The 27,714-nt window shown below is 36.4% G+C and overlaps 6 protein-coding genes and 1 long non-coding RNA gene across 8 annotated transcripts; 2 read left to right on the plus strand and 5 right to left on the minus strand.

Annotated features, from left to right (window-relative positions):
• Positions 1-1,363: 1,363 nt before the first annotated feature.
• LOC111480728 lies at positions 1,364-5,088 on the minus strand. The gene is made up of 2 exons (XR_002717902.1): positions 4,888-5,088; positions 1,364-1,790 (listed from the first exon to the last, which is right to left on the minus strand). It is a non-coding gene; the product is annotated as an uncharacterized LOC111480728 (long non-coding RNA).
• On the plus strand, positions 1,980-4,866 carry LOC111480568 (putative beta-glucosidase 41). 2 transcript variants are annotated; one of them, XM_023125687.1, is made up of 13 exons: positions 1,980-2,169; positions 2,243-2,309; positions 2,429-2,487; positions 2,650-2,725; positions 2,810-2,881; positions 2,962-3,049; positions 3,127-3,382; positions 3,483-3,598; positions 3,687-3,910; positions 4,043-4,074; positions 4,158-4,260; positions 4,335-4,443; positions 4,546-4,866. In XM_023125687.1, exons 1-13 carry the CDS (start codon positions 2,053-2,055, stop codon positions 4,739-4,741), a joined length of 1,515 nt encoding a protein of 504 aa, XP_022981455.1. In that variant the 5' UTR covers positions 1,980-2,052; the 3' UTR covers positions 4,742-4,866. The 2 variants fall into 2 exon arrangements, with proteins under 2 accessions (XP_022981455.1, XP_022981456.1); XM_023125688.1 differs by lacking the exons at positions 1,980-2,169; positions 2,429-2,487 and having other exon boundaries at positions 2,240-2,309.
• Positions 5,089-6,199: 1,111 nt separating the features above from the next.
• LOC111480609 (mRNA cap guanine-N7 methyltransferase 1) lies at positions 6,200-11,332 on the plus strand. Its single transcript, XM_023125752.1, has 13 exons — positions 6,200-6,466; positions 6,672-6,811; positions 6,913-6,981; positions 7,058-7,129; positions 7,334-7,435; positions 7,676-7,732; positions 8,033-8,171; positions 8,645-8,709; positions 8,802-8,852; positions 8,986-9,048; positions 10,637-10,760; positions 10,842-10,903; positions 10,997-11,332. Exons 1-13 carry the CDS (start codon positions 6,391-6,393, stop codon positions 11,087-11,089), a joined length of 1,113 nt encoding a protein of 370 aa, XP_022981520.1. The 5' UTR covers positions 6,200-6,390; the 3' UTR covers positions 11,090-11,332.
• A 23-nt stretch (positions 11,333-11,355) lies between these two features.
• On the minus strand, positions 11,356-13,293 carry LOC111480639. The gene is made up of 4 exons (XM_023125790.1): positions 12,853-13,293; positions 12,213-12,381; positions 11,976-12,069; positions 11,356-11,886 (listed from the first exon to the last, which is right to left on the minus strand). Exons 1-4 carry the CDS (start codon positions 13,206-13,208, stop codon positions 11,576-11,578), a joined length of 930 nt encoding a protein of 309 aa, XP_022981558.1. The 5' UTR covers positions 13,209-13,293; the 3' UTR covers positions 11,356-11,575.
• A 2,480-nt stretch (positions 13,294-15,773) lies between these two features.
• LOC111480695 lies at positions 15,774-16,911 on the minus strand. The gene is made up of 2 exons (XM_023125866.1): positions 16,382-16,911; positions 15,774-15,853 (listed from the first exon to the last, which is right to left on the minus strand). Exons 1-2 carry the CDS (start codon positions 16,833-16,835, stop codon positions 15,801-15,803), a joined length of 507 nt encoding a protein of 168 aa, XP_022981634.1. The 5' UTR covers positions 16,836-16,911; the 3' UTR covers positions 15,774-15,800.
• A 2,602-nt stretch (positions 16,912-19,513) lies between these two features.
• Positions 19,514-22,410, minus strand: LOC111480671 (multiple organellar RNA editing factor 9, chloroplastic-like). The gene is made up of 5 exons (XM_023125833.1): positions 21,905-22,410; positions 20,607-20,704; positions 20,459-20,524; positions 20,154-20,330; positions 19,514-19,676 (listed from the first exon to the last, which is right to left on the minus strand). Exons 1-4 carry the CDS (start codon positions 22,255-22,257, stop codon positions 20,155-20,157), a joined length of 693 nt encoding a protein of 230 aa, XP_022981601.1. The 5' UTR covers positions 22,258-22,410; the 3' UTR covers positions 19,514-19,676; position 20,154.
• Positions 22,411-22,657: 247 nt separating this feature from the next.
• On the minus strand, positions 22,658-27,005 carry LOC111480527 (G-type lectin S-receptor-like serine/threonine-protein kinase At4g27290). The gene is given in 9 exon segments (XM_023125623.1): positions 22,658-22,757; positions 22,800-23,162; positions 23,235-23,385; positions 23,474-23,711; positions 23,795-24,005; positions 24,083-24,213; positions 25,077-25,193; positions 25,666-25,782; positions 25,785-27,005. Coding segments are annotated over 8 exon segments (2,454 nt in total). The 5' UTR covers positions 26,968-27,005; the 3' UTR covers positions 22,658-22,757; positions 22,800-22,856.
• Positions 27,006-27,714: the final 709 nt, after the last annotated feature.

Below are 27,714 nucleotides of genomic sequence, written 5' to 3' on the forward strand. Positions count from 1 at the left end.
AAGCCTTGAGGGGAAGCTCGAAAGGAAAGGCTTAAAGAGGACAATATCTAGTAGCAGTGGACTTGGACTGTTACAACTACGTTAGAACATATGAAAAACTTAAAAGCTTTTAGCAGAGGAAGAGGTAGAGGTAGGGATTGATTAATAAGTTTAGCTTAGTTTATTAAGCTTTGGACCTAAACCTTATAATAAACATGAGGCTCCAACGAAATAATATTGACCCATATATAATTTATCCCTCTCTTGCTTAATATTGAAAGAAAAAGGGATGGAAAGAGAGAGATTTTAACTATGGCAAACGAAGAAAAAATAAGCATATACTTTAAAACAATGACAAGCTTATATGACGTAATATGGCCTAATTTGTTTTATAAATTTTCAATAAACCTTATTATCAACTAATTTTAATAATCAACAAAATAATTTAAAAAATGTCCTAATGTAATCCACAAAATACAAATTCTTTAACTAATAAGGGTAGTTTGGTTCAAAGTTTTATTTATAATTTTTGAGAAAATAATGTCTCAAAATCCAATAAATTTTTTTAAACAATTTTATTACATTATTTTTAGATAATTAATTATTGTAACTACTCTATTTTTATTCATGTAGATTAAATTGGTTTTTTTTTTTTGAGTTTATTTTATAATAAATTTTAATAATTATTCTAAAAAGATGATTTTAATAAAATTATATAAACTTTTAAATATTTAGCCAACTTATATTTCAAAAATTAAATGTTGTATAGGGTGGAATAAAGTATATTAAATCAAATATACTCAGTAGAAGAAGTTACAAAAGAAAGAGAAACAAAACTAAATATAAATAATCTAAAAAATTATATTTAGAAGAAATATAATACAAAAAATTAAAAAAATATAAAATAAACTCAAAAAAATTATTAAAATTTATTATAAAATAAACTTAAAAAAAAAAAACCCTACAATTTAATCTACATGAATAAAAATTAAATTAATTAAAATTATTTTAATAATCTAATTTAATAAAAATAAAGTAGTTACAATAATTAATTATCTAAAAATAATGTAATAAAATTGTTTAAAAAAATTTATTTGATTTTGAGACACTATTTTCTCAAAAATTATAAATAAAACTTTGAACCAAACTACCCTTATTAGTTAAAGAATTTGTATTTTGTGGATTACATTAGGGCATTTTTTAAATTATTTTGTTGATTATTAAAATTAGTGGAGGAAGAAATAATACAAAAGGAAAAAAAAAAAACAAGTAAAATAAAATAAAGGATGGGTTTTAATGCAACTTTTTTTTTTTTTTATAAAACCCATGTCATTTTCCATCTCAACAAACACCCCCAAAGAATTAAAATATGGAAAAAAGAAAAAAAAAAAAATTGTCGATAAAGATGGGATAAGAAAATTTAAGGTTGGTCTAAATTGGAAATTTAACAAATAAAGAATGTAATTGAAAGATGTTGCAGGGCCCTAAATTTAATCCTCTTTTGACCTTATCCCCTTTTGTTCTCCATTATTTTCGAGCAGGGCATTATTATAATCACCACCGTAATGGAAAAAACTGTATATTGGATTCAGTAACAAGAAGAGAAGACTTACCTTTCAATGCAAACCGCCCTGGTCTTTCGGTTGTTGCCTTGGCTTCATCAAATTAAGAAGCTTTAAAGCTTTTCAAACGTGAGCTTCTTCTCCACAGACACGCCACTTTGAAGCAATTTTTTTAATGACACAGTTGCTTGCCGGATGTCATCTTTAGATTCCTTTCTATCCATTTCTCCTCTCTTTTGATATCACCAACTGCATATAGATTCAAAAAAGTGAAGAAGAGGAAGAAAGGGAAGAGATTGAGATAGATTACACGCAACTTATTTCATAATTCAGCTAATCTATCCATTGTTGTTCTTGACAATTTTGCATTTCTATCCATTGTTTTTCTTTTTCTTTTCCTATTCCAGCAGGCGAAATACCTAACAAGACAAAGTACTTAAGAATGATTTGGGGAATTTAAACTGGACGACCTGAGAGTTCATCTTCTCATCAGGAATTCAAACTTTTCCCCATGAGAATCATTCTGATTTGTTCTCTGATTAGTCAATTCTTTACTAATTCTGAATGTCTAAGCAGAGATGAGTTTCCAGATGGCTTCGTTTTTGGAACTGCAGCATCGGCATACCAGGTAAGGAGGGATTTATGGCTACTTTCATTGCTGGGTTTCTAAAAATATGAACAAATAACATATTCTATGGCAGTTCGAAGGGGCTGTAGATGAAGGAAATCGGGGTGTCAGCATATGGGATACATTTGTGAAGGAACCAGGCAAGTTAAAATTTGATGGAACACTTTTTCCCTATTTTTACGACAGAAGACTAGTTTGAATACAATATAATTCATACTAGTAGTGAGTAAATTTCTTTTTCTTTTGGTGCATTGTTTAGGAAGAATACTAGACTTCAGCAATGCAGACAGGACAGTTGACCAATACCACAGATTTAAGGTGAAGAGAGAGAGAGAAGTAAATAATGCATTAATGACAAACCAACTGCAAAATATAATAATGGGAGGATAAACACCTGTCATACTTGAGTTCATTTATTATAGTCATTCTTTGATTCCCATTCTTATTACTAACTAGATGTAAATTATGTTCTTATTATAGGACGATATACAGCTGATGAAGGATATGGGCATGGATGCCTACAGATTTTCAGTCTCATGGCCAAGAATCCTTCCAAGTAAGAAACAGTTCAAGTATTTAAACCAACTGCATTTCCTTCCCAACAATATATCATTAACTGCCTATGAGAAACTATCAACAGATGGAACAGGAAAGCCAAACCCAGATGCAATAAACTACTACAATGATTTTATAGATGCTTTGCTAGAAAAAGGTCATCTATTAAATCATTTCTCAGCATTCAATTTTCCATATGGTAATATATCACTGAAGTGAGTTTTTCCTTTTAACAAGGAATTCAACCTTTTGTAACTCTTTACCATTGGGATCTTCCACAAGTCCTTGAAGATGAGTACGAAGGATGGCTGAGCAGAAGGATAGTGTAAGTACAACTAAACCAGATGATATACCAATGCTTGGAAATGATGATCAGTTGATAACAAGCTCAATTCCTTGTAGAAAAGATTTTGAACATTATGCTGTTACGTGCTTCCAAGCCTTTGGAGATAGAGTGAAGAACTGGATCACTTTCAATGAACCACATGGCTACTCCATAAAAAGCTATGACCTAGGAATTCAAGCTCCTGGTAGATGTTCTTTCTTGGGTCATATATTATGCAAGAAGGGAAATTCATCCTCTGAACCATATATAGTGGCACATCATATTCTCTTATCTCATGCTGCTGCTTATCACAGTTACCAAATTCATTTCAAGGTACTATAATATGCAATTTTTAACTCCGGAAACTTTGAAGCACGTAAATAAGCCATAAGTAAACTAAGAAGTTAATATGTCATGTTTTTTTGTCTACTAGAAAAGACAAGGAGGTCAGATAGGAATAGCATTAGATGCCATATGGTATGAACCAATATCTGAAAATGACGAGAACAGAGAAGCAGCACTTAGAGCCCTTGACTTTGAACTTGGATGGTAACTGCTCATCTCCATTAATTAAGTGATTGCACATACCAGATATTGAATTTCAAGAATTTGATGGAACAACCTTGAAAATTTTCAGGTTTCTTGATCCAATTTTCTTTGGCAAATATCCTCTTTCAATGAGAAGGCTTGTGGGGGAAAGACTACCAAAAATATCAGGTGAAACTTCAAAGTTCCTCACAGGGACCCTGGATTTCGTTGGTTTGAACCACTACACCTCCTTGTATGCTCGAAATGACAGGATTGGGATTCGAAAACTGATATTCAATGACGCCTCAACAGATTCTTATGTCATTGCTACCCGTAAGCTTTTAAGCACAATATTATTCTCCATATTCATATATTTGCTCAAAAATGTTTGCAAATTGTACATGTACGGCTATAAATAAAAAATGGAAGGTAATCAATCTTTATTCTACAAATGCTCTATTGCAGCACACAAAGGTGTCTCTACCATTGGAGAAAGAGTATGTCTCAAACAAGTCTGGATCCCAAGAGGTTCTCTTGTATATTTTAATTGAAGTGAGCTGATACAAACATCCTTTTCCAGGCAGCTTCCCGCTGGTTACACATTGTTCCATGGGGAATCCGGAAATTGGCAATTTATTTGAAATACAAGTATGGAAACCCTCCAGTGATTATAACAGAGAACGGTGAGTAATGAAAGTTTCAAACTTTGAACTCAAAATTTTCACAAAATGACACAAGTTTCAACTCGTTCTGACAGGAATGGATGATCCAAACAAACGGTCCATACCTTTGGAAAAGGCATTACAGGATGATAAGAGAATAAGCTACCACAGAGATTATCTCTCAAATCTATCCACTGCCATTAGGTGATAACAACTCAAAATGCTAATGATAATCCTTTATTAGATGAAATTTCACTGGATTGATTCAACAACACTAAATCTTTTGGCATCCTTAAATAAATCCAGGGAAGAAGGCTGCAATGTACAAGGCTACTTCGCGTGGTCGCTGCTCGATAACTGGGAGTGGAACATGGGATACACCGTCCGATTTGGACTCTACTATATTGACTACAAGAACAATCTCACAAGGATTCCAAAGGCATCCGTTCAATGGTTTAAGAGTATGCTCAAATCAGAAGACAAACAGATGAATCAAACTTGATTTATTCCTCATACTCTTGTAACTATTGTATACTCATATCAAGCATAACAATGCACACAATATGTCAAAACTGAAATTGAATAAATGATACAAAATGACGAAATAGAAAGATCAAAATTGTTAAAGACATGGATTAATCAACTTACTGAACTCGCCATTTCCGACTCTTCAAGAAGGCAAATCGATTTCGGCTGAGATTGAAACGATCGAAGAAGCGAGAATCCACAATGAATTCGTCTCGGCATGAAGCTTGCAGATCGGATATTCAGAAACGAATTTCTGACGAGAAAGTAAGAGGGAAAATGACAAGCTCTACATTTGTTATAAATTATAATATTGGATCTTGAAATAACTGCGTTTAATAAATTATAAAATATACCTGTAATATAGTGCAAGAATTAACCAAAATTAGATAGAGGGTCAAAATTGTAAGGTAAATAATATATATATATATATATATATATATATATATATATATATATATATTTTATAAACATATACTATTTAATATCTTTTTCGTTATGAACAAAAGACTGGGATTGTGTCTTACTTGTTTACTCGTTACGCTATCGGAACCTTCATTGATTATAAATTCACTTGTAGATGAATTAGACTTTTGATGGGTCGACCTTTTTTTCATGCATTGGTTTAATTTGAAAGGAAAACGAGCTTTGTTTCTCTTTGCTCACGATGCTCCCGTAGTTCGCAAGAAGAAGAGAGAACTCATCTTTTATTGCATTGACACTTGATGATAGATAGTGCGAGTCAGAGAGCTAACTTTTAAAACCCACGACCATACTCGAGACAACAACTAAAAAAAATACACACAAATTATCAAATTTTAATAATAATTAAACGTAATTATAATTTTATAAAATTCATTTTTTTTATTTAAGATATATGTCACTTATAGTTTAACTAATCTAATTTTTACTCCAAAATAGATTTTACTTCAAAACTCGTTTGATATTTATTTATTTTTTAATTAGAATTTTCCATATTTAAAAATATTACCTGATTATTGATTTTGTGCATATTTAGACTAAATTTTAATAAAGTTTGATTCGGTTAAAATTCGTTTTTTTATATATATTCTTAATTTACTCGACGGTAAATCAGCCGGTAAATTTAACAAAAAATTGAACAGATAAAAAAAAAAAAAAATTATAACACGTGTTAAATATAAATTGTTGTTTTCTATTTTTTTTAATAATTAAAAAAAGGGTTTAAAACGAACTGACCAACCTAAAACTCACCGGTTCGGTATTAACCGGACATCGAGAAATCTTCATGGAACTCGTTAAAACGCAGGGGTTCGGTCCGGTCCGGTCCAAAATAGAATCACCCGAACCGAACCGAACCGAACCGTTAACACTCCTTCCCGGCACTGCGTTTCTCTCGTAGAATTACAACTTTATTCAACCTTGGGGTTACGAAGAACCCCTTTTCCCCTTTTAATTCCCCACAAATTCTGATTGCTTACAGCCAATGGGGTTTTCTCGTCTCTATTTCTCTCGATTCAGAAACTAACAGCAGCCGTCATATTGCTCAAAAGATTATAGGAATAAGAAACAAAAACCCCCTTTTTCGTATTTGAGTTATAATCTACGGCACCCCTGATTTCAGGTTCTTTCTTCCCCTTCTTAGCTATGAAACGAGGATACTCAGAATCCCCATCGGCGTCTTTGGGGCCACCTCAATCCAGATTCAAGCACAACCCAGAAGGTGCAATTCTCATTCGTTTCGTTATATGGTTTCAATTCGTCTGCCAATCGAGTTTTGCACTTTTTGGATCTGTTTTTCTTTGTGGGTTTGACATTTAATTTGATGTTGCTTGATGATTTCCAGTGGAGTTACTTGAATATGTATAGTTCGTTGTATTTGAAGTTTGGGATTACTGTAATAATGGTTCTGGAGTTCTATTTTTTAGGCGATACTGAGTTCTTAGAAGATGAAACCACCAAAATTTTTGCTCGGAAAGTGGCTGATCATTACAGTGCTAGGACAAATCAGACTTTAGAAGAGCGAGAAGCTAGTGTTATCATCCATTTAAAAAAGCTTAACAATTGGGTATTTTTTGTATTTTGATTACTGTACAGTTTAACCTTATGTTTGATTCCCGATCCTTTATCATTTTAATGGTTCGTTCATGACTTGTTCTCATTGGATAGATTAAGAGTGTCTTGGTTCAGCTTTATGCTCGTCGAGGAGATGCCGTTCTCGACCTTGCCTGTGGCAAGGTAATAAGTCTTTTTAATCTTTAAGAATTGCTGTAGTTTGCTCTTGCGTTGAACACTTTTCTTTTGCACTTGCTAGGGTGGTGATCTTATCAAATGGGATAAGGCCAGAATTGGATATTATGTTGGCATTGATATTGCTGAAGGATCAGTAAGTGAAATTCTTGTTAGAGTTATTAATTTTGAAGTTATTTCCGGAGTATCTCGGCTCCATGAGTGTTTATAACCTTTAGTTGAATAGTAAACAATCCCTTGGATTGTTATCCCTTTATTTTCTCCAGCATGGGCTTTGGTTAAGTGTGTTGTGCCTGTGACAAAATCATGTGTCTAAGGTTATTATGGTGTTGTGTTGCAGATAGAAGATTGTCGTACTCGTTACAATGGTGACGCTGATCATCATCAACGTCGTAAAAAATTTTCATTTCCAGCCCGCCTCATATGTGGAGATTGTTATGAGGTAGTAGAACTTAGATGAATAGCTAATGAATTGAGATCTGCTCCCTTTTCTGTGCACACGTTTGATTTCTATACTGTTGAGCTTTTCATTTGTACCGGTGACTGCCTTCATACTGATGTTTCCAAGTCAGCCCTGTTTGAAAAATGGATCTCACAGTTAACCGTTTGCCTAATATAGTGTGAATTTGATTACGATTATCATTGAACACTGTTGGATTGACTTGCGAATTTGCCCTTTTAGGCAAGGCTGGATCATATCCTAGCAGATGATGCTCCGTTCGACATTTGCAGTTGCCAGGTGAGTGATATCAGTGATTTATGCCCTTCTTGTTAGGGTAAAGTAAACGGTTTTTCGGTTTGGTATGTACTTTCCGCTATTAGATCTTTTGCACTTGGCATCATCCAAACCAATTAACATCATCCAAACCGATTAAGAAACAATGTAGATGCACTCACAATCGGAGGCACATTGATGGATTTTCTACCCATACATGTTCTTCTTAAAGATTTTTTTTTCTAAATTGGATAAAAATCAGAAGATTCCTTGAGAGTTTATCTGAACAAATTCTAAATCTTCCATTGAAACTAAAACTTGCAGTTTGCATTGCATTATTCTTGGTCTACCGAGGCTCGTGCACGACGCGCCTTGGCCAATATATCAGCTCTTCTCCGCCCAGGAGGTATTCTCATTGGTACCATGCCAGATGCTAACGTGATCGTCAAAAAGCTTAGAGAAGGTATTTTTCTTGTTTTGACTTTCCAACTTTCATCTCTCATAGGCAAATACCATTTCTGTCCCAAGCTCTTCTACGAATGACATAATATAGCAAGATTATGATTGTGTTGATTCATCTAGCAATGAAAATATTTGCTCCAAGTAACAACGAATCTATGAACTTGGCGGAGAAATGGGCAGTGTTGTATAAGTTCAACATTCGTCTCATAGATTTTAATATGTTTTCATTGTACATTGGTTTCTACATGTTGTCTTCCCCCCATGTTACTTACTATTGAAGTTAATATGTTAGTATGAAGAGATTTTCTTGCTACCTTTCCTTCACTTTTTGGTTGGTTTGTGATGAATTGCCATGAACTCCTCTAGTACCAGACTCTATAAATTGTGATGTGATTCGATGTGGTTTCCTGTTTTTGAACATACAAATGTACATCTCTTCAGACCAATGATGCTTCTTCTGCTGTAAATTTGCAGCTCAAGGCTTGACGTTTGGAAATAGCGTCTATTGGATACGCTTTGATGAAGAACATGCCGAAAAGGTGGAAGACGACCCTTTTGTTTTGTAATGAATAATTTTATTCAATAGTTAGATTAAATTGAAATTGACAATTATTCGTTTTTGCTGGTTCAGAAATTTAACGCTTCCAGCCCGTTTGGTATAAAGTACTTGTTTCATCTAGAGGTACAATATCTAATATATGAGCGTTGCAGGCCTTATTATATAGCTCAATTTCCTTAGAGGTGTGGTTGTTCATGGCCTTTTGGCTATGTTTCCGTGATTTTGCTTTTATATTGAAGGTATCTTCCTGTTGCAGGATGCTGTTGATTGCCCTGAATGGATTGTCCCTTTTCATGTTTTCAAATCATTGGCTGAAGAGGTAACAACTTTACTTGAAAGCTCAAAGTCTCGCAACGCTAGAAAACTTGTTCAAAAAGTTGTTCAAGTCTCTTCAATTTTTTGTTGAGTCTGGTTAATTTAGGGTGCTTTTATTGTTCTACATCATTCTTTTATCAAAGAAGCATTCTGGTCCCTGTTGGAATCAACAAAAGGGGATGGTTTGTTATTTGGGAAGTGATTGAGGAGACATTACTGATATATATGGGGAACTGAACCAGTCATTTCTGTAAGGCATGTCGGGCCGAGATAAGATGGGAAGGTTTTGTATACAAGTGATTTTCTGTGAGATCCCATGTCGGTTGGGGAGGAGAACGAAACATTCTTTATAAGGGTGTGGAAACCTCTTCGTAGTAGACGCGTTTTAAAAACCTTGAGAGGAAGCCCGAAAGGAAAAGTCCAAAGAGGACAATATCTACCAGCGGTGGGCTTGGGCTGTTACATCTTCCTCCAACCTAAGTCTTAAAATTTGAATTCTGTGGTTTCTGTGTGTAAGGGGATGAAAATTCCAACCTCAGTCTTATTTGTTTTGAAAAGAAAAGTAGGTTTTTAAGCTCGAATGGAATTCGTTGATGGTTATTCGAGCTCTGAAGAGGACGGGGGACAGAGGTTGTTAAGAGGTCCTGGTTAAAAGGGAAGGTGGCCGAAAATTGGACATACCCACTTGGACATTGAAAGTCTTTTATGAAACATAGCAAGAGTTAGGTGGTCAAAGGTTATGGAGGTTGGATTACACTCTCCAGAGCTTACCTCTACTAAGATTTTGTAAGCTCTTGGGAATTACTTGGGGGAATTCAAAAGATTCCCTTTCTCCAACTCTTAAATTTGTTGGTTTGAAACTTTGCTACCACATAATCTTTTTGGTTTCTTCCTGCTGAGGTTGAGTTTAAAGATTCCACTCCGAGAAATGTTGCTGTACGTGTAAAGGAAAGAAAGTGAATCTAATTTGATCTTTAGGCTTTGTAGCTACTTCCTCAAAATGTAGTTGAGCTTCGTTAATCGGTGATGTCTAGATCCAAATCCAAACACAGACTGAAGAACAAATAATCAGTTAGTTACCCCTTTGTGCGCTTCCGGGAGGCCAAGGGATTGGATTTCACCTATGATCAGATTATTGGACTTCCATAGTTGACTTTTTCGTGGGGTTGTTGAAAGCAAATTTGGAGTAGGCCTCGCTTTTCAGAGCTGCTCCTAACTCACACTATGGTGGAGGTGCCATGAAGTTCTAGGAGTGTAAGCAATACAAGCTTAAAGGCTCCCGTACTGTTCGGAGTGCAGGGTGCATAGATCCTAGGTTGTTTTGTAACAATTCGGATTTGACAAGGATTGGTAGTGTTTTAGAAGATGAATCGACAGGAAGACGTTGGTGGCTCTTCGGTTTCATGGTTTTGCTTCTTGAATTATTGTGTGTTTCTCCATTGGGTGCTTTGTTCTTAATTGTTTAATTTGGGTTCTTGTATTTTTAGAGTTCCTTTTTGGTTTCGTTTTTTGTTGTGTGCGCTTTTCACTCCCTCCTACTGCAGTTTTTGTTTCTCTAACTTAAAGTTTGTTTCTGGTTAAATAATGTGCAGTATGGCTTAGAGTTGGTTTTTGTCAAGAACTCACATGAATTCGTGCACGAGTACTTGAAAAAACCCGAATTCGTGGATCTAATGCGACGGCTTGGTGCCTTGGGTGATGGCAACCAAGATCAAAGTAAGTCTTTGCTGCAACTTATTAGCTCTAGAGGAGCTTTTCAATGTGTAGAAATGTTCATTCTTGCCTTGTCGAACGCAGGCACGTTATCTCCAGACGAGTGGGAAGTGGCATATCTCTACCTTTCATTTGTCTTGAAAAAGGTATCACTTAAACACCCATTATATCATTTACCAGTAGAATAACCTTGATGTCGTCGGGTTTCCTCAAGTACTGACAGCAAGTTCTTTTATCAGCGAGGCCAACCCGACCGAGCACATGCACCGAATAGACGAGACAGAGGGCAAATGCAAATAGCAAAAGGGGACATAATGTACATAACTGACTAGTAGTTCACCAAAGAGCCCTTTCCTAAGCTCCCCTGGAGAATGGCAAGGGTCTTGGCTAAGTGGAAGCAAGTGAATCATCCCCCAAACCATCGTTTTATAACCTTTTCTTTCTTACTGTAGAATACTTCTGCTGATCAATTTTGTATCTTTATAACAAACAATAAAATGTAAGATTGAACAGCCTTGCAGCTTCCCAGAAAGCAAAAGAAAAGACCAATTATTACAGTAGAATAACTTTCACCCTTAGTTTTTGTTCAAGCTGAGAATTTGCTATATAAACGTTATATATAATAGAATTCCCCATATGTTCTGTAACAATCAACAACCAAAAACAAAGGCGAAATAGCTAATAATTACAACTATTCCTTTCGTCCTGTATGGTTCGAAGAAACCCAGTAATATGTCTAGGATCCGTAGAGAACAGTTTTAAGAGATTCAACGACGAAATGTCGACAGATTAATCAAAACAACACCATAGTTTGACATCTAATTTCGTTTCGCAACCAGTACAGCGATGACAACAACAACCAGTCCCATGATTGATGATCCCATGGCAATCTCTGCAGTGGAGTATCCAGAGGTTGCTTTGTCATTTCCAGAAACTTCAGATGGTGAGGATCCGAATACTTTCTGAAGAAAAATGGATGCTGTAGCCAGCATGTCGTCGATTGATGTTTTAATATATTCTAGTGTCTCGTGAAAGACATTACTCGATTCGTTTTTCGACTCCTCGACAAAGCTTACTTCTGGAGACTCTTCAAGCTTCTCAGATAATTCTTGATACTCAAGTGCTTTGTCTACAAGTATAATCACACCATTAGTGACAAGAGAAGCATGCTTACAGAACTATCAGAGACTAAAATTTGAACTTTGAACAAAGTCTTACTGGTCTGATATGATTGCAAGAAGCTCTTAAGCGCTTCATTGCCCAACATTGCATTCCAGACATTTGGGTCAGAGGCAATTGAGGCAACAACAGTCTGAATAGGAGAAAGCCATAAACAAGTGACGTTTTAAACTCTAAAGTTCAGACCTCTAAATGAATTCGTTGGCTAAATAATTCACAAACTTCTCTTCATAATTAAAGTATCTTTTGGGAGGAAGGGTTAAGCCTTTTAATTACCTGAGCTTCAGCACTTTCCTTGAGCAACCTAAATGCCTGAATTGCGTGCTGAGGCACGGAAGTCTGTGGACTTGTCTGAATAGATGAACATGACTCGAGCACTAGTTTACTGTTTGAAGATACAATCTGATTCAATCCACAAGATTCTGGCGAAGAAGACAAGTATACCCTGAAAAAAATCAATAAAAAAATCAAGCAGAAGCTCACCCCTGAACATAATTTTATTGGGGAGCAGCAATGGAGGCAAGGAGGTTCGTAAATTACAGCGACAATGGTTCTACTGCTCTTAAAGTACATGATATTGAAGCGAAAATCACAACCTAAATTCGAGAAATGGCACTTCAAAGCTCTCAAATTGGATTTTCAGGTAAACATAACATCATTGTATGACAATGAAGAGACCAAAAACATATTCCGACAAACAGTGGACACTTCTTCCTTCGATAAATGAAGGATTCTGAATGAATTTTCCTACAATTTTGTTCTTCTTTTGTTTGACACACAATTACACATATTATTCACACACTAACGAAATGGAAACCAGTCAATTCGATTCCAAGTTCAGTATAAAGAACAGAACACAGAATAAAACCATTCATTAGTTCAATCAAAACTCGAATTCAAGAAATTCATGACATACTTATCCAAAGCCTCCTTAACCTCCGTCGTAGCTTCCTTTGCCTCTTGGAAACTCGGAACGGTCCCGAACACAATTCTCGGTTTAGGTCCAGCGGCCTCCATGGCCAAATCGTCCTCGAAATTGGCGAATTCCCAGTCATCAATCTCCCACATCGGTTTCTGCAGAACCTCCACTTCAGCGCCAGCGGTGGCCTTCGCCGACGAAACCGGAGAAGACGATCCGACGGAAACAGACACCGGCCTCGATGAGCCGCGAAGCAATTTCCCGAACTGAGGCACCGTCGATGAACCTCGGAAACCGGCGTTACCGGCACTGGCCATCTTCGCCGCTGCCCTAACGAATTCTCCTCCTCCCATGGCAGTGAAATCGGATTGGCTGAATCTACGAGAAAGGATTGAAGAGCCTTCGCCAGTTTATCATCCCTTTGGAATTTTAATTTTCCTTTTTTAGGTCGGTATATGGAGGAAAAATAAGATGCATTATGATACATAATATCCAACTAATCAAATTCTGCCACGCTTTACAAAGCTGCTGAAATTATCTTACGACCGTCGGATGTAATCTGGAATCTTAAGAGCGGAAATCAATTACTTGAGTAGATTTAGTTCAAGTGGTTTTGGAAGAAGTTACTGTGTAATCGGTTGCATACAATTTAAACCGAAGATAATATTTGTTTCTGATAAAAAGTAATAAAATAAAAATCCGAATATTTGGACACTAGGCACCACCGTGGCAACTGTTGAGTTCACTTACCACGTAAACTCGAATATTATCCTTAGCATATGGTCTATCCCACTGGTTGGATTCACATTCTATAACTTATCCGAGATTATCTCGATAATTGATGTCAAGTGACTCATCATCTAGCTCGTTTGAGCTCGTATTTCAATTATTGATGTCTCGTGATCTACTCAACGATTTGTTGTGCTATCTAGCTCCATCGAGCTTACCCCAACCATGGGAGTTACATGATCTTTCTCTCCCGAGCTTGTCTTTATGCTCGAGTCTACTACAATTTAGGTAATCTAGTTATGTCTTTTCCTATTCTCTTGTCGACGATTTATATCATAGCACAGTGATGCACGACTTTTGTTACCATCCAAATCTATGACCTAGATGGTCCTTGTCCTCTAGGTTGGAATTTGTACTCTAAAACCTCTCAATCAATGATTTACTTTTAACAATAATTTTGATTATTAAGTTGCAATTTCACATATGAAAAATTTAAGGTTATTAATGTAATTTTTAACAATATATGGTAAACATACGAGAGGATCATGTTCAAGTAATAACTTAAAAAGTTATAATATATATAAATATTGGGTATCTTATTATGATAATTCTGTCGATACCACCTAATTAAGAGTTGTTACAAATGTTTAGTTTTAAATAGAGAGACATGTGAGTTGGGGTATCCTATACAATGAATTTGGAGGAGACTAGAACTTGGGAACATTTAATTTCTTTTTTATAAATTTATTAAACGAAGAGATTAATATTTCATAAGATAATAATATACGACTAGATAATAATCCTGAATGAGTTATGAACTCTTGTTTGTGAAAAATATATTCGAAATTTTTTAATTAATAGTTAAATTATTTATTTATTTTATACATGAAATATTAAAATAAGTATATATATATATATATATATATATATATATTTATATGTATGTATATATTGAGATAATGATATTTAAATATGAATAAAATATTATAATATATCTTAACACAAATAAAATGGTTGACTGTATCTTAATTCTCGCCGCTAATTTCACCATTAAAGATGGTGTGACAAACACCACACTCTCGTGTAGGGTTTTTTGTTTTATATGTCACGTTCTTCTACACTAAACAAATTTTACGGTTGCTGTCACGTGAATATTAAGTATATTACCTTATTGGAATTTGGACAAAAACACCAAAATTTTAGCGGTAAAAGTGATTTCACATCCGCTTTTAATTACGCTTTAAATAGATAATTAAAATAAAAAACTAAATTAATATATTTTATTTATAAAGGCATAAATCTTAAATTCCATTAAACGATAAATATCGACTATGCTAGAAGAAAATCTCGGCATATTTATCTGTAGGGACCCCCGAAAGCCCAGTACACGTCAACAACGTGAAAATATCTTAAGCTTGTTAATTAATTTTCCACTAATAAAAATATGACACGTGGTTAACAGTAATGATCTGGAGCCCACGTTGGAAATTATATATGCTAATAGTGGGTCCCGCCCATAGGGGCATAGGTAGTGGGTCCACACTCACGCGTATAACAAAACCTCCGGACCCCACATTTTATAAATTATTGAGAATTGCGCAAAAAATACCAAATAAATTAAATTAATAATTAATAATAAATAATTAAATTACAATATCCTTTGCTTTGGTTCCTTATCTAATTTTTTTTTCTTTTATTTTAATTATAATTTAAGAAATACAAAAAGAATTCTCACTTGTTCAAAAATATATTTACACAAAAATCCCAATAATTTTTAACCCAAAATAATAATAATAATAATAATTTAAATTAAAATTTCAAAATTTTTGGGTGGGTTGAATTAGTGACCTCAGCAACTTTAATTGTCACAACCGAACCTAATGGTCTAGTGGTTCAGTTGTTCTTTCTTTTTAAAATTAGAGTAGAGTTGCATTGAGTTATAACCCTATTTTCAGATGGGTCGACCCAACTAAAAAAAATTGAACCTTCATAATTTGAGCTAAATAGTCTAAATTGATCGAGTTATCGAGAACTAGATACAAGGGCTCTGAGTATATACTAAAGTGTGATCGATTGGGTTTTTTTTTTTTTTTTTTTTTAAATATAAAATAAAATACAAATTATTACACAATAAAATGATATAAATACAAAAGGTGGAAACTTGAATTTGACAACTTTTTTATTGTTTATTATTATTATTATTATTATTGGCTCTCTTATCTAAGAGATTCAAAGGCTCTTTGGTTCCTGAGACGATTCCCGAACGCAGCTGCAAAACCAGACAAAGAAACTCAGTTACTATAATGTTTTACAAAACAGAAGCAAAAATAATGAACTTTGAGCTTTCAACTGCAAGTTTCCCATGTTTTCTTGTCTCTAACTTTCAACTCATAGTCGTTTTGGGAATGTAAAAATTAATGGAGCTCGCCAAAAATGGAACAAAAGGAACCCATTAATGAGCTGAAACTGTTAGTTGTGAAGAGAAGAAACAGAGGAGATAGAAAGAAGCCATTAATGAGAAGAAAAACAGAGGAAACAGAGCCAAGAGAAGCCATTGATGAAATGAAAGATGAAGAACAAGAAGAACCCATCAATTTAGATTGAAAGAGAGAGGAGAAAATATGGTCAAAAGAAGCCATTAAAGACAGATTTGGAAAACTCCATCAATTTAGAGACAAAAAACAGAGGAAACAGAGGCAAGAGAAGCCATTGATGAAGAAGTGATGAAAAACAGGAAGAACCCATTGATCAAAACCAACAAAACCCATAAAAATCGAAGAGATCTAAGAGAATTCACCTTGAGGGATACTACAATCAGGAGGATCTTCAAAGAGAGACAAAGATAGCTGTTTATGAGCGACACCAATGTCGATGAGTACCACACCAGAAGTAGGATAATTAACAATGATATCTTTAACAGGAAGCCATAGAAAAAGCTCTTCTTGAGACATTCCCTCCACTCCAATCAAGCTCCCATAGCTAAGATTTGCACTAAAAACACTCTCAAAAATCACTCTGTTTTCATACTTAGCCATACACGGACCATCCAAGAACACTTCCAACCGACCATTTTCAGCCACTGTGTAAGACTTCACTTGCTTCGGCACTAGCCCCGCCGGCAGCCCCATGGATCGAAGAAGCTCATGAATTGAAGAATCGTCCTTAGAATTACAGCAAAAACAAGAACAAAAACCCAAAAACAAGATCATTGAGATCCAAAGGCTAAGATTCTGGCTGCGAAACAGAGCCATGGCTGGAGAATTTCAGAGAGAGACAGAGAGAGATGGACGCTGATGGGGTTTTGTGATAGAGAAAGGTGGGGGACACTGTTTGGGGGAAGAAGAATGAGATGAGATGAGCTTGAAGGGTGTTGTGAAATTACGGTTTTGTCCTTGTAGGGGGTATATTTGGTAAGGGATCCTTCACATGTTTGTGGTTTGCTTTCTTTTAGTATCCTCTGTTTTTGGGGGCTTGTGGGAAGTGGAGCTTAGTTTTTGGAATTTTGTTCTTGTGGGGGTATTTTGGACATTTCACATGAGAGACATTTTGATTAGCATTATGATACCATTGTGTAAATTTCAAGGTTTTGAGATTTGGTGGTAACAAAATTGAGTTCTTGATATCATTGCTGATTATGGGATATGAGCTAAACATCATTTTTTTTAGGGATGTGTACCTCAATTTTCAACTCTAAGTGTGAGCTTGAGCGTTTTCATTTTTATTGGACCATTTCAAATTTTCAAGAACGGTCAATTTAGTATAATTGAATATAAATAGAACGAGCAAAAACCCATATAAGTAGAAGATTTAAGATTAGAGATATAGATACTTTTACGACTTTGTGAATGTTTGATGTTTGAGAATAGAGGGTTCAGTTGTGAACTCTATTCGGATTGCTTGGATCACCAACTAGACCAACACAAAATTTTGGGAACAAAGATGATGTTGAATACGACGTTGCGTTGAGAGACCTTGGCCCTGAGTAGAGGCAATGTAAGTCGAGTGACTTGGAGTAATGTAGAGGCAAGTCGGTTGTGTTGCATATAATTGAACATGCACGTGTAGGGCGCATGTGTGGCTAAACAAGCTTGAATTCCGCACAAGTGATGTTCGGTAGGCGAAGACAAATCTCGCCTAAGACCCGATGAAGCCACAAAGCCGGGCGAAAAATGAATATGAGACTTGGATTTACCTCAAAGATGATCGCGAGTGTGTCAAGATCACAACTTGGGTTGGTCCAAAAAATTCTCTAATCCAACCTAACTCAACCTGTGTACCGCCTTATTAGAGACACTAAAATGGAACTTCAATTAGATGTAGGTATCAATTGCTGTGACGAGATGTCAAACAGATTGTTAGATATGGACCAATAAAAAAGAATTAAACGAGGAAAAATGTCATATAATTTATATTATTATACTTATTTTAATCTAAGAAAAATGAAATGATTTTACTATATTTACCAAATTTTATCTATTCTACATTTTAAAATTTTAAATTCAAAATTTGAAAGTTTTTTTTTTTAAAAAAACATATATTATATATATATATATAATATTTAGAATTTTCACCATTTAAATTCGTCAAAAACAAAATCACAAGGTCAAACAAATTTAATAACACAAAAGGGGCATTTTCGTCCATGAAAATCCGAACCCAATCCGAAGCTTTCAGGTGGGGAAACGGAGAAAAAATAAACACCACAACCGGCGGAGGAAAAGACAGAGGACGCGAACGGCAAAACGTTGTCGTGTAGTTAAAATAAGAAATAAAATTAAAATTAAAATTAAAATTAAAAAACCTCAAGGGAGGGGTAAAACGGTAAAATAACTCACAACAAGCTTTTTTTAAATAAATATAAATCTCTCTTCGTATCGGCCAACCCCAATCCCACGATACTTTTCGGAAACCGAATTTCCAAAACTAGACATTGAAAAGGACAATAATTACGACGCAATGCCACTATGAAGTCACGCGCGTACTGTGTTACTAGGAAAAAAAATAAAATAAAAAAATAATTCCAGGGGAGTAATGATATACGGTTAGCTGATGTGGACGGGTGATGGTGACCGTAGCGAACTGATTTGACGCACGAAGACCAAACAGTATGGAGGGTTACCTGCGACTTGGAGACCGGGCGGGTGATTTTTAGCGAGTGAATTGGACCGGCCGACGGTCCAAATGAGAGCACAATAATTAGGGTATTAAGAAAGTAATTAAAAGGTGGTTGGGGATTCCATAGAAAATTCTCTCACAATATTTGCTTAAAAATTTCTCTCTAATTTCCCTTCTTGTTTTTGTTTTCGTCTCTTCATATCGTATGCTAATGTCTTACAATTTTGTGATGACTTGTACTTTTGGTATTAAATGATATACGATAAGTTAGAGAATATGTTTATAAGGACATTAACACACGTGATAAGATATTAAAAGAAACAAGTAAAGACATTAACATGTAACAGTCCAAACCACCGCTAGCAGATATTATCTTTTGTAGGTTTTCCCTTTCGGACTTCCCTTCAGAGCTTCAAAGAAATGTTTCCATACCACCCTTATAAAGAGTGTTTCGTAAAAGAGTGTTTCGTAAAAGGATGTTTCATTCTCGTTCTCCTCCAATACCCTTATAAAAAGTGTGACTCTCCAATTCTAGTTTTGGTAAACAAAGTTACAAATGTTAAGATTAAAGTGGATAACAATCCAAACTTATTTTTAGAAATATACATATCGACATATAAAAAAAAAAAAATAGAAAGATTTTTGATTGTGAGGTGAACACGAAGAGAAGTCCAGACAATCAGTCAAATGTCAGAGCTCTCTTCAAAGGCCATTATTGTGCATAGATTGTGGCAGCAATTTTATTTTTAAAAAGATATTTACTATATCTATCCATATCTTGATTTATCTTTGATAGATTTTACAAATATCCATAAAACATAACAATACCTAAATTAAATATAAATAGTAACACCAATATCTATATAACAATGAAGACAGGGTTTTGAGAGCTAATCAATCAACCAAAACCACTCAAAATTCCTCCCTAATGTGTGTAATGTATGTTGAAGATTGTTGCTTAGAAGTCTCTGCATCAGCTAATTAAAAGAATGATCATACATTGATTTATAAGTAAGAAATATATCAATGTAAGAAATATATCTCTATTGGTACGAGGCCTCAAAAACCAAAAACAAAACCATGAAGGCCTATCAAAGTGAACAATACTATATTATTGTGGAAGTCTGTGATTCTTAACAATATGCCGTTCAATAAGGTTTGAATACTAATAAAAATAACGGTTCTAAACTATATATTATATTCTCCAATGATACCCTAAGCTATAAAATCATATCACAGAACAAAAATCCTTTTCAGGTTGAACTACAACACAGAAGTCCAAAGATGAAATTCTATGAACAACCTCTTCATTTTGCATCTATCTTTCTTGGTAGTTCAGTTCAGAGCTCAATCTCAAGTCATATTATACTAATGGATTGCAAAAGAAATGAACAAAAACATTCTATATTCCAATGCAATCACTGCAAATAATGGAAGGAAAATCCGTGTACTACCTTAATCCGAATTTGATTCCGTTCTGGTTGCTTGGGGTCTCGGCTTTCGTTGTTCGGGAGGAGGGCCATCCCTTTTTCTTTCGTATCTCCTACTTTCGTATTTTGTTTCTCTTCGTTTCTTTGGTTCATAAACAGGATACTTCGATGGAATTATCTCCCCATTTATATACTTGTCACCTAAAAGTTAACCAAAAAAAAAAAACTATGATAATCGATTAAAACTACTGAAAAGAAGCTCCTAATCCTACTGTTATGGTTGCAAACTAGCAGGGGATAGAAAGATACAGAGAAGATATAAACCCAACCTCCATAATCTTTGTTCTTGACATCTAAATAAGAATCTGGCAACACCCAAAGAACTCCGGGTAATCCTGCAATGAAAAGGTTATATGGCAACTCTCAGCATGATTGTCAGAACAGGACTTCCAAAAAAAATTAAAAACAAATCCTTACCCTTGAATTTCTCGGATGTTTCTTCGGACACTGTGCATTGGAATCCAGTGTAGGTGGTGGTGCTAAAGGCATACATGTTTTTCTTAGCTTCTTCCATGCTGTTTCCAAGAAAATCCACACATGAGAGATGAAACTAACCTTGACCAACAATTCATCAAAATCCCAGAAGGTTCAGTTCTCAAGTTTTTGGATTAACCACATTCTAATGAAATAAATGTTAAATTAAATGTTTAGTCCGGAATGATATTGTCTTTTTTGGGGTTTTCCTTCAATGTTTTTAAAACACCGGCTAGTGAGAGATTTCCACACTCTTACAAAGAATGTTCGTTCTCCTCCCCAACCGATGTGGGATCTCACAATCCACCCCCTTTGGGGTCCAACGTTCTCATTGACACTCGTTTCCTTCTCCAATTGATGTGGGACTCCCTAATTCACCTCCCTTTGGGACCCAACATCCTTGCTAGCACACCGTCTTGTGTCCACCCCCCTTCGGGGCTCAGTGTCCTCACTAGCATACTGCCCAGTGTCTGACTCTGATACCAACTGTAACAACACAAGCTCACCGCTAGTAGATATTGTCCTCTTTGGGCTTTCCCTTTCAGGCTTCTCCTCATGGTTTTTAAAACGCGTCTGCAAGGGAGAGGCTTCCATACCCTTATAAAGAATGTTTCGTTCTACTCCCCAACCGATATGGGATCTCACAGTCTAACAGATCCTTGACCATTTGATTTCGTGATATCTTGGTATAAGTTGAAGGTTTGAATTACATTTTCCAATCTCTCTATCATATATCGTGTGTAACTATCATTTTATTGTGCTGACCTCCTTGTCCACTGGTTTCTCTTATTATAAATGGTGCTCTAAAAGAGGGAAAGAAAAAGACTAGCAGAGCGAGCAGGAGGAAGCAATCACATTGGCACCAAATCCCTATTAGAGGTGCCCTAAAAGTAGTAAAATAGGCAACGAAGAGGGAATCGAGAAACAGATACAAGCACAACCATCTCTCGGCAAATGGATAATGATCGTTCTTGTTTCACTTCAACAACGAAATTCCAACCTCACCAAACCTCCTATCTGTTATCTAATGAATATTTACATAACTCAAGACGCTTCCATATCGACATAACATGTCAATTTCCAACAACTTCATGCGTTTCTTTAATTTCATTTTCAGTCTCCGAAACCTATGCATGTTCGCGCAGCGATTCTTTAACTCTACTCAAATGAAACTCTCACACAAACATTTGAAATGAAAACGAACATAAAGATATAGAGAGAGCGAAAAAGAGAGAGAGAACCTTCCCAATACAGTATCAAGAGTGTTGAGATAGGTATCAATCATCTGTTCCCTCGTCGGAGCAGGATCTTTGGGGAACTCCATGACAATAAGCCAATGGTTATAATCACAACCAGGCAACATAATCTCCTCCCTCTTCTCATTGCTACTACTCCTCTCCGACGAGTAATCGCTATCCAAAGCGGCACGCACCAAAACCCCCGATTGAGAGCCGGAATGAATGCGAGCACTCGAAATCCGACTCACTGACTTGAGTTGAAGGAAGTGACCTTGTTGAACTCGTGGTAAGAGCAATGGCTTCTGAAGTGGAATTAGGGACTGAGGAGAAACGGAGAGACTGGTAGCCATTGGCATTACAGAGAAACCAAGAGGATAGCGAACTTTCTACGAAACGAAGATGTTTACGGGAAAAGAGGTTTTAGGAGAGATTTTTCAAAGAACTTTTTGGGCCGACGAGTGGTCTCGGCCCATTTATTTGGAAATCGAAATCTGAAACTCGGCCCATTAGCTGACATATCTGGTATAACAGTCCACGGTTACCGCTTTCACCGGTTACGTATCACTGTCAGCCTCATGGTTTTAAAATGCGTCTATTAGTGAGAGGTTTCCACACCTTTATAAGGAATGTTTTGTTACTCCCTCCAACTAATGTGGGATCGCACAATCCACCCCCTCGTCCCGTGTTTGGTTATGATCTCACAATTGAATTGTGAAGTCCCATATCGGTTGAAGAGGAGACCGAAACATTCTTTTTAAGAGTATAGAAACCTCTCTCTAACAGACACGTTTAAAACTGTGAAGCTGACAGCGATGGTAAGTTAAAATTAGTCATAGACTTACGTGTTCAATTGCTTAGGCTCTTAAAACCATTTTAAAAAGGGTTCTAACACATGTTGAACATGATTCTAAGGGTTAACATATCTGACCTATAATATCTACAAATTTTTACACACTTATCTCACCTCCAAGTGGGTAATAGTTAACTCATTGGTAGTAAGAAATTCATTTTTGTTTGAAAAAGAATGAACTTCAAGTGAGTCTCCTTCGACGTATAATCCAGGTTGTTTTGGTTGCACCAACGCACCATCACTATTTAGCATTAGAACCACATTTGACATAGTTGGTCTATCCTCGGGATGTTTTTGCAAGCACAAAAGACTAACATGGATGCACCGCAATACTTCAGATGGAGCGTACGAGTCTGTAATGGATGTATCAATAAACTCTAATGGTCTTCCTTCCTTCCATAATCTCCATACCTAAACATGAAAAATACACCATTTAATTAAGGATTATATCTTACAACGAATGAATCAAAGTACGTAACTTACATGACCAATAAGATTGAGGGCGTGATTTGGACGACGAAACCCCTTATTTTTCTCTCCACTTATAATCTCCAATAGTAAAATCCCAAAACTGAATACATCAGACTTGATAGAAAATTGTCCGTTGATAGCGTATTCCGGTGCCATATACCCGCTATAAAACACACCCGAAAAGGTGAAGCATCAAACTAACGAAATAACGAAACTCTCGAGGAGGATAATACAAAACTAGAGATACTTACTATGTTCCAACTACTCTCTTAGTGTTCCCTTCGATCTGATCGCCACCAAAAGTCCTAGCCATTCCAAAATCTGAGATTTTCGGGATCATATCAACATCAAGCAAGATATTACTCGGTTTGAGATCTCTATGTATAATCCTCAATCTAGAATCTTGATGAAGATAAAGAATCCCTCTCGCTATTCCACATATGATATTGAATCGCTTCGACCAATCTAAAAGCTTCCTTCCCGCCAAATCTAAACGGTTTCACAACGAGCCAAAGTTAGTTCAAAACGAACATATATGGCTAAAAAGATACCGAGTTTTTACGGATTCAAACCAAATATGAAGGAGTCCAAGCTGTTATTAGGCATGTATTCATAAACCAACATCTTTTCTTCCCCTTGAATGCAGCAACCCAGAAGCTTTACAAGGTTTCTGTGCTGAAGTTTGGCTATAAGTTTTACTTCATTCATGAACTCATCCATGCCCTGTCTTGAATGGCTGGACAGCCTTTTTACTGCAATTTCTTGTCCGTTTGGAAGCCTACCCTACAAGTTTATGGGCAAATGGTCAATTGCATTGTATTATGATGATCATCGTTTTCAATATGTTTTTTGTTTGGTACCCAGAAGACTGCACCAAAACCGCCTTCTCCAAGCTTGTTGGAGTTTGAGAAATTGTCTGTGGAATGTGATATTGTCGATAAGTCGTATAATGGAAGCTCCATGCTTTCCTCTTGCACTTCAAGCTTCTTACCTGTTGCCAAGTTGGAAAATCATATCAGAAACGGTAATTTCGACCTGTTTGGAATGACTTTTTGAGTGTTGAAAAAGCACTTGAAAAGTCGTTCCAAACGGGTCGTGTCTTGGGTGGAGCTAAACATAGTTAAAATGGGAGCTAAGATCATCAAACTAGAGTGTGGAGTCTAAACCTCGATGAGAAAACACATCCACAGACGATATTTTTTGGGGGATGTTTCCTAGCTACATTTGCGCATCTTCTCATAGCTTAGTCTAGATTTGTTTGGGCCATTTCATCAAATTATGATAGGTAACAGTTCAAGCCCAATATTAGCAGATACGTATCGCTGTTAGTCTCGCGGTTTAAAAAACGCATCTACTAGGGAGAGGTTTCCACATTCTTACGAGGAATGTTTTGTTTCCCTTTCCAATCAATGTGGGATCTCACACTAACACGTCTACTATGGAGAGGGTCTAGCCCTGCTCCAACATTAGTTGGAGAGGGGAATGAAGCATTCCTCATAAAAGTGTGAGAACCTCTTTCTAGTAGACGTATTTTAAAATCGCGAAGCTGACGACGATACGTAATAGGCTAAAGGGCTTGGGCTGTTACAAATGGTATCAGAGCCAGACATCGGACGATGAGCTAGTGAGTACGTTGGGCTCTCAAAGAAGGTAGATTATGAGGTTCCACATCGGTTGGAGTGGAGAACGAAACATTCCTTGTAAGGGTATAGGGTATAGAAACCTCTCTTAAGATGTGCAGCCCAAAAAGAAAAGTCCAAAGAGGACAAGATCGGAGAGACGGAATTGCCAAAATGCCATTAAGTAAGCGTGATAATCATAAAAAAACGAAGACATTTCAGCTGCAAATCTTACCTCTGAGGTGTTTCCTGCTTCGAACAACGTAAAATCCGACCAAAAGCAGGGCAGCAACAATGAGAGCAGCAGCTAAAACTACAACAACTATGGTCAACGAGCTCTTCTTCTTTGTCTCTGCATTTAAAGATTCTGACAATAAAGACAATGAATGTAACAACCCAAACCCACCGCTAATAAATATTATTATTTTTGGATTTTCTCTCTTCCCCTCAACAGGAGGAGGTTTCCACACACTTATAAAAAATGTTTCGTTTTCCTCCCTAATCGATGTGGGATCTCACAATCCATTCTTCGGGGCTCAGCGTCCTTGCTAGCAAATCGCCTCGTGTCTACCTCCTGGGGCTTAGCCTCATCACTAGCACATAGTCCGGTGTCTGGCTTTGATACCATTTGTAACAGCTCAAACCCACCACTAGCAGAGATTGTTCCTTTCGGACTTCCTTTCAAGGTTTTTAAAACGTCTATGCTAGGGAGAGGTTTTCACACCTTTATAAAGAATGTTTCGTTCTCCTCTCCAACCGATGTGAGATTTCACAACAAAAACGAACGAATGGAAGGAAATTATAGAACAGAACAAGGCTCATACCTAACTCAGAAGCAAGTACTTTAACATACAAATCTTGTCCACCTTTAAGAATCACAGGAATGTCAACAAGATCACCAACCCAAATGACACAACCACTACCTGATCCTCTGATATCGTATTAGCAAACGCCATACAAGAACAGTTCCTCAAGCACATCTCCCTGCATTCATCTAACCTCATGCTTTCATTAACCCAAGAAAATTTAGTGTCAGGCAATTTCATCCCCACAAACTTAGCAAACCCCACTTCATCCAAGCAATTAAGAGGCCTATTTCTAACACACCCTTCTGTATAATCCATCAAATTCCATCTCTCTGCCACCTTTGGCTTAAACCCTTTTAAACACTTACAAGAAGGCATGCTCTCAATGTTGCAGCTCCCAAAAGCACCACAAAAATTGTACGTGTCGCAGTACTCCCTCGGTATTGAGGCGTATACCTTCCAGTTCTTCTCAGCTTCCGACCACAACAGAGCCTCTCTCTTGAACTTGGATTGATTCAACACCATTCTTCCAATCATTGATTGATTAATCAACTGGTAGCTGTAATAAACCTCATCTTTGTTCTTCGTGTAATGGAAGACGAAAATTGGGAAAGCGGTAAAGGGTTTGGCGCTGTATCGAATCCCATTCCAAGGTCCGGATCTCATGAACTCTTGAGTACCATTCCACATGGCGGGTTCTGGGTAGCTATGATTCTCCATTTCCATGGTCAATGTTCCAGGAGATGGGTCATCCCAGTTTTTCCAAGCGGACAATCTTCTGTTTAAGCCATTTTTATAATCCCATCCCAGCTTCATTCCTGGCAACAATGTATCCGTTGGATAATCGAAGCTTTCCCATAAGAACACCTCGGAGTTCCCATCTTTCAGGACCAAATTCCCAGAATCCAGGAGCTGTAGCCTGGGATTTCCCACTGGTTTTAACGATTTTGCTGACCAAACAACAAGATCATCATTCTGGGTGAGAGTGATTTCACTGGCTGTGGTGTTGATTCTTAGAACACCATGAAGATCTTTGATCGGGGCTTCTCGATTGGCGACCCAAATCACAGTGGGAATCGGGATAATTTTGTACCAAATTCCCAAGTAAAGATTCATGGGATTTCCAGGGCTGAAGAAACCCATCTCGAAATACCCATTTTCCGAGACCAGGGTGTTGCCATCGCTGAGGGTTTGAGAAGGTGTTAAGAAATCAACAGCCAAAGAGATACTGAAAGAAGAATATAAGAACAGGGTCATAACAAAAGATAGCAGAGGAAGATTACCCATTCTGCATTGGGTTCCGTTCGGCTTTGCTACCATTTCAGTTAAAGGGCACCGCACAGTGTGCGACGAGAGCCTGCAAGTCTTGAATTCCAATCAACCCAATATAGAGGTAAGGCCCATGAGAAAAATTGACCCAATATTTGACTTCTTTGTAACAATCAATTTCAACGTTATTGATGGGACTTGGGAGGACCCAGCTATACCAATAAGAATGGTTGACCATTTCAACTTTTACACCGGCACCAAACGTTGACTCTACTATTGACATGATTGTATGAATGGAATGAAGTATGAACAACACATGCTCTATGACTCCTCTAAATATCGTATTTTGTGATTAATATGACATACATTGTATTATGTGTAGTCATACTATGATATGTCGTCCACACTATGTTAGCATGATTATTACAAGACTATGAAATGTTATATTAAGTATGTATTTATGAAAGTGTTTATGAAATGATGAATATACGATTTGCAAATTACGTTTATGACATGATTTAAAGTTATGGGGATCTCATGTCACGTGTATCGGGATATTTTTTTGTTATGATGAGTACGGACGAATATATTATGAGATTAATGCATGTCATGATATTATGCGAGCTCCTTTCCCTCCATGGCTTCGAGAGCGTGAGCGTGCGTGTGTGCTAGTTGGAGGGTAGGTTCAATGGGATGTATACGCCTGCCTGGTGGGTCCATGTGCGCATATATGAGCGTGTGTAGAGAAGTACTACACATCCAATTTTAGAGCGAATTGGAAAACAAATTTCATTTTCC

Source organism: Cucurbita maxima, unplaced genomic scaffold (assembly GCF_002738345.1).
Source record: "Cucurbita maxima cultivar Rimu unplaced genomic scaffold, Cmax_1.0 Cma_Scf00006, whole genome shotgun sequence".
Classification (NCBI taxonomy): Eukaryota; Viridiplantae; Streptophyta; class Magnoliopsida; order Cucurbitales; family Cucurbitaceae; genus Cucurbita; species Cucurbita maxima.

Bases quoted from the DNA above. Each gene is read 5' to 3' on its own strand.
- LOC111480671 (XM_023125833.1), bottom strand. From the start codon at position 22,257: ATGCCAATGGCTACCAGTCTCTCCGTTTCTCCTCAGTCCCTAATTCCA. The intron at 20,705-21,904 runs GTTCTCTCTCTC...TCTTGGAAACAG, and splicing joins CTTGATACTGTATTGGGAAG to CATGGAAGAAGCTAAGAAAA. The intron at 20,525-20,606 runs GTAAGGATTTGT...TTTTCATTGCAG, and splicing joins AACATCCGAGAAATTCAAGG to GATTACCCGGAGTTCTTTGG.
- LOC111480609 (XM_023125752.1), top strand. From the start codon at position 6,391: ATGAAACGAGGATACTCAGAATCCCCATCGGCGTCTTTGGGGCCACCT. The intron at 7,733-8,032 runs GTGAGTGATATC...TAAAACTTGCAG, and splicing joins TCGACATTTGCAGTTGCCAG to TTTGCATTGCATTATTCTTG. The intron at 10,761-10,841 runs GTAAGTCTTTGC...TGTCGAACGCAG, and splicing joins TGATGGCAACCAAGATCAAA to GCACGTTATCTCCAGACGAG.
- LOC111480568 (XM_023125687.1), top strand. From the start codon at position 2,053: ATGAGAATCATTCTGATTTGTTCTCTGATTAGTCAATTCTTTACTAAT. The intron at 2,488-2,649 runs GTGAAGAGAGAG...TTCTTATTATAG, and splicing joins ACCAATACCACAGATTTAAG to GACGATATACAGCTGATGAA. The intron at 4,261-4,334 runs GTGAGTAATGAA...TCGTTCTGACAG, and splicing joins AGTGATTATAACAGAGAACG to GAATGGATGATCCAAACAAA.
- LOC111480639 (XM_023125790.1), bottom strand. From the start codon at position 13,208: ATGGGAGGAGGAGAATTCGTTAGGGCAGCGGCGAAGATGGCCAGTGCC. The intron at 12,382-12,852 runs GTATGTCATGAA...GATTTTTTTCAG, and splicing joins GTTAAGGAGGCTTTGGATAA to GGTATACTTGTCTTCTTCGC. The intron at 11,887-11,975 runs GTAAGACTTTGT...TTATACTTGTAG, and splicing joins CTTGCAATCATATCAGACCA to ACAAAGCACTTGAGTATCAA.
- LOC111480695 (XM_023125866.1), bottom strand. From the start codon at position 16,835: ATGGCTCTGTTTCGCAGCCAGAATCTTAGCCTTTGGATCTCAATGATC. The intron at 15,854-16,381 runs GTGAATTCTCTT...CTGGTTTTGCAG, and splicing joins TGATTGTAGTATCCCTCAAG to CTGCGTTCGGGAATCGTCTC.